At 34.7% G+C, this 4,206-nt stretch overlaps 1 protein-coding gene across 2 annotated transcripts; it reads right to left on the bottom strand.

The window, feature by feature from the left end:
- Positions 1 to 767: 767 nt before the first annotated feature.
- On the bottom strand, positions 768 to 3,494 carry LOC107759784 (uncharacterized). 2 transcript variants are annotated; one of them, XM_016577795.2, is made up of 4 exons: positions 3,198 to 3,490; positions 2,894 to 3,115; positions 1,969 to 2,151; positions 768 to 1,085 (listed from the first exon to the last, which is right to left on the bottom strand). In XM_016577795.2, the coding sequence occupies exons 1-4, from the start codon at positions 3,201 to 3,203 to the stop codon at positions 1,032 to 1,034; spliced, it is 465 nt and encodes a 154-aa protein (XP_016433281.1). In that variant the 5' UTR covers positions 3,204 to 3,490; the 3' UTR covers positions 768 to 1,031. The 2 variants fall into 2 exon arrangements, with proteins under 2 accessions (XP_016433281.1, XP_075100959.1); XM_075244858.1 differs by lacking the exon at positions 768 to 1,085 and adding an exon at positions 1,104 to 1,749 and having other exon boundaries at positions 3,198 to 3,494.
- Between the last annotated feature and the right edge of the window lie 712 nt (positions 3,495 to 4,206).

Below are 4,206 nucleotides of genomic sequence, written 5' to 3' on the forward strand. Positions count from 1 at the left end.
AAGACACTATCTTTAGCAAAAGGCGAGAAGGTTTAGACTTCTTTTTCTTTTCAATGGTTTTTAAGCGGTTCTTTCTTGACGAAGACTTTTTTTACCAGACTCACCAGAAGTTCAAACAAAATTTTAGTCATACTGACATTTACATCAAATGATATTAATTTATTATGGTCAAGTGAATTAATGAGGTGATAATACATTAAGCAAAATTAGTTTATGTATAAACACACTGCATCCTTTTTATATAAGTTTAAGCATCCATTATTTTTACCTCATAAGTTCGCCTAGCTTTTCCTTGCAAGACCTGTTTATCCAATTTAAAACCATATATTAACAAACTAAAAAATGATCGGCACTTAATTATTTGTGGAACTTAAAAGTATATGTCGCGTGATTGCATCGATGTTGACGGAGGTAACCTTATAATTAGTGGGTGACATTCTATTAGTAAGAAATTAAAAGGTATGTCGGGTACTTCCTAAGCACAGTTAGCTGGTTGCCACTTTAGAGTTTTGTCAATTAAGGTCACTGTCGTCAGTAGACAAAAGCATAGAAGAATAAAGAAGGAAAAAGCAGAGGACAACATAATAAAGACACGAGCCTAGGGAGCCTTAATTATTATTTTTTTCTCATAAAGTAGTTTTAGCTTTTTAACCCAAACCTTTATTAAAGTCCTCCATTATATATATATATTTAAAGTTGGAGAAGCCAAAACACTAGCGCAATAATAGTAGGACATCAAAATACTTCCAAAAGGAAACATATATACCAGCAATAGAGTAGAGACTAAAGGAGGCTTCTTAGTGATCATCATAAGACAATGATGGATATTTATCTTCTTGGGCTGGCCAAGATTCTATCTGTTTTTGGGCCACTTTGTACTACTGGTAATAAACCCAAGAAATACTTCAAACATCTCTATACTAAGTTCTTTTAGAATTAATATAGACAATTCTACTATTCAATATGAAACCAGTACTCCTATATGTTCTGAATCTTTCTTTGTTTGCAAGCAGCTTTAAGCTCTTGCAGGATCAAGAAGCACAAGTTGGCCGCAGGCACATCGAAAAGAATCCCCTAACGCCTTTCTGCAAAAAGAAATTAACAAAAAGTTTAGCATAAAAAAGCCTAAGGTGTCCGTTTGGTAGGCGGGATAAGGCATGGTAAGCTGTGAGATTAAATTTATATTGTGTCTGATTGGTAGTATAAATTTATCCCGCCAACCTAATACAATATAAATTTAATCCCAGAGCTTAATCCTGAATATCTCATCTTATCCCATTAAACTTGGGATTATTTTATCCCACCTCCCAGGTGAGATAAAATAGTCCAGATTATAATCTCAGGATAATATAGTCCGCGTACCAAATGACCCCCCCAAGGTAACATATATATTACTACTAGATAATGTAATACAATATGATAATTATATATAGTCTTAGATAATGCACTGAGGTTCAACTTTTGTTTTTTCTTTATAAAAAAATTACAGTAACTACTAGTATCTCCTTTGGATTTAGGATGTACTGCAACAACAACCCAGTATAATTCCACTTAATGGGTTCTGAGAATGGTAGTGTGTACGCAAACCTTACCTCTACATTGAAGTAGAGAGGCTGTTTCCAATTAGACCCTCGGCATCCTTCCTTCCAAGAACTTCCCACCTTGCTCTTGGGAGACTCGAACTCACAACCTCTTGGTTGAAAGTGAAGGTTGCTTACAATCAGAGCAACCCCTCTCATGTACTGCAACCTGATTGTAATTACGCAACAAAAATTTGCGTATTACAAGAATTTTATTTACCACTATATTTCGTACACTATTCATTACTTAATAAAAGTAAGGCGATCATTTTGACTTTGTAGGTCAAGTACATAGGACATGTCCCTCTAATTATGGGATGAGGATGGGGGAAAAGTGATTAAAAAGCAATGATAAAACAAAATAAAGATTAGGAGAAGAATGGGGTACCCTTTTAGACTTAGAGTAGAGCAATTCAGGGGAAATCTTGTAAAGATCTTCATCTACTGCCCTTTTAGGTGGTGTTGGTGGTGGTGGAGGAGATGGAGTTGCTGCTTTTTTCACATCATATTCATAATCGCGTACCACCCACGCCTCCTTCTTTCCTCCAACTTCATTACTACTTGCTTTTCTCTGTAGAAATACAATCATATGCTTAATTCTCAGTTTACTGTAGTAATAATTATATGAACCCATTAATTAACACATCCCATTGGTCATTAAATGCTTCTATTAAACTGAATAAATTTAGGGCAAAAAGGTGGTGCCTTAATTAAATTCAAAGTGTGATGCATCCTTAAAAGATGAGGAACTTCAATCACTAATGGAGAGTATTTCAGAAGACATGCGTTTAAAGCAGCACAACCTAAAACATTTAATGCTTTCACATGTTCTGCCTCGTTTTCAACTATCTGATTAACTACAGACTAAAAACTGTTCCCTCCTTAATAATCACTCCTCCATCTTACTTATCTTACTTTTACTCGTCCCTTTTAGTATAAAGAAAAGATAATTTCTTTTTTCAAATTACTTTTACTCATCCTTTTTACTTATTTCAATTATTTTCTCAAAATCAATAAAAATATATATCAATTAATATGAGTATGATGTTAAACGGAGGGAGTACTACAAGTCTTAAAATGGAGGTAAAGGACAATAGAGGCTAACAGAAATACTTCCTCCATCCCAATTTACTTAATGATATTCAAATGTCGAGTCAGACAGAATTACAATTTTAAATATTTTGACTTATACAGAGTAATACTTTTGTGTAGTTTTAAATATATAACTTTTATGTTAAAAATTCTATGTCTAAGTAGAAGTTCAAATCTCGAAAGATGGGTAAATTGGGAGAGGTAGTACTAGTAATAATTACCTTACGACGAGGAACGACAATCATGGCTGGAGTGACAATGTCGTTCTGGTAGAGATCTCCCGCTACGTATAAATCACGGTCGTTAGAGTAGCTGTAACGAAACAAATCAGCTTGTCTAGCTGATTCAAAGCATTCCGTGAAAGGAACTGGGAAATCATCGTTACAGTCCCAGCTACCAAATGCTGGAATGTGGCTCCTATTCATCAAGTAATAATTGCTCTCCTATAACAAAAGAAAAAAATCCACAAAATCAGCACCTGAACTTTACCACAAAAAAAAACAGTAAGCGGAGATCAGTGCTTACATCCATTTTTTGGAAGGGAGTATGAGGAAATAAGCCTTGTAGATTGACCTCACAAATTCACAATCCACTACTGAGAGTTCAAACTTACAATATTTTTGTTTCTTAACTAGGACGATGAATTTATGGAACAGAGGGATCTATTAAAGAGGCCTGAGATGGGTTTGCTTTTTGTGATGAGTCAATTGTTGATGTTGGGTTAACTTTAAAGATAAAGGAAGAGAGGGGTATATAGGGCAGCGGGTACCCAGGATTCAAAGAGATACTACTCCCTTTCTCTCCTCTCCGTGATAATGATAAGTCATTTTTTTTTTTTGTTCAAAATAAATATCATTTCTATATTATCAAGAATGAATTAACTTTAGTTTTTCAAATTTGTCCTTATTTATATATTTCAATGTATCAAATTAACAATATGTGAATTTTAATTAAGGATAATTTAATCAAAATACTTATTTTTTTAGGAATTAGTAATACGGTAAAGGGTTTGATATGTCCCTCTACTATTAACAATTGTTTAAAAATATCTTTAGTTATACTATCGGGCCAAAAAATTCCAAACCGTTATAATATTAAACAAAAATATCCCTAAACAAACGGAATAGACACATGTCACTCTCAGATTTTGGTTGACACATCCCCAATTTAAAATACCCAATACCTCTATTATTCGGCGATTATCCGACCCTAAACCCCCTCCCCTAAAATAACCCCACCAGACACGGCCATCTTTTCTTCTCTCACCTCACACCAAAACCACCGAAAAATATGGAAGCTCACTGGAAAATTCCTCCTATAGTACTAACATGCACTATCTTCCCCCCCCCCCCCCCCCCTCTCTCCCTCTCCTTTTTCTCTTCTTGTTTTTCTTCGTGTTTCATCATCCAAACAACAAACCCATTCCACCAAATAAGCGAATGGACCCGGTGAAACTCGCCGGAATAATTACAAAGCCAACACCACTCCAAATCTTTGCCAAAATACCACTGCATTATTTTTGCTATCTTTTTCA

The sequence above is a fragment of the Nicotiana tabacum genome, chromosome 22 (assembly GCF_000715075.1).
Source record: "Nicotiana tabacum cultivar K326 chromosome 22, ASM71507v2, whole genome shotgun sequence".
In the NCBI taxonomy this organism is placed as follows: Eukaryota; Viridiplantae; Streptophyta; class Magnoliopsida; order Solanales; family Solanaceae; genus Nicotiana; species Nicotiana tabacum.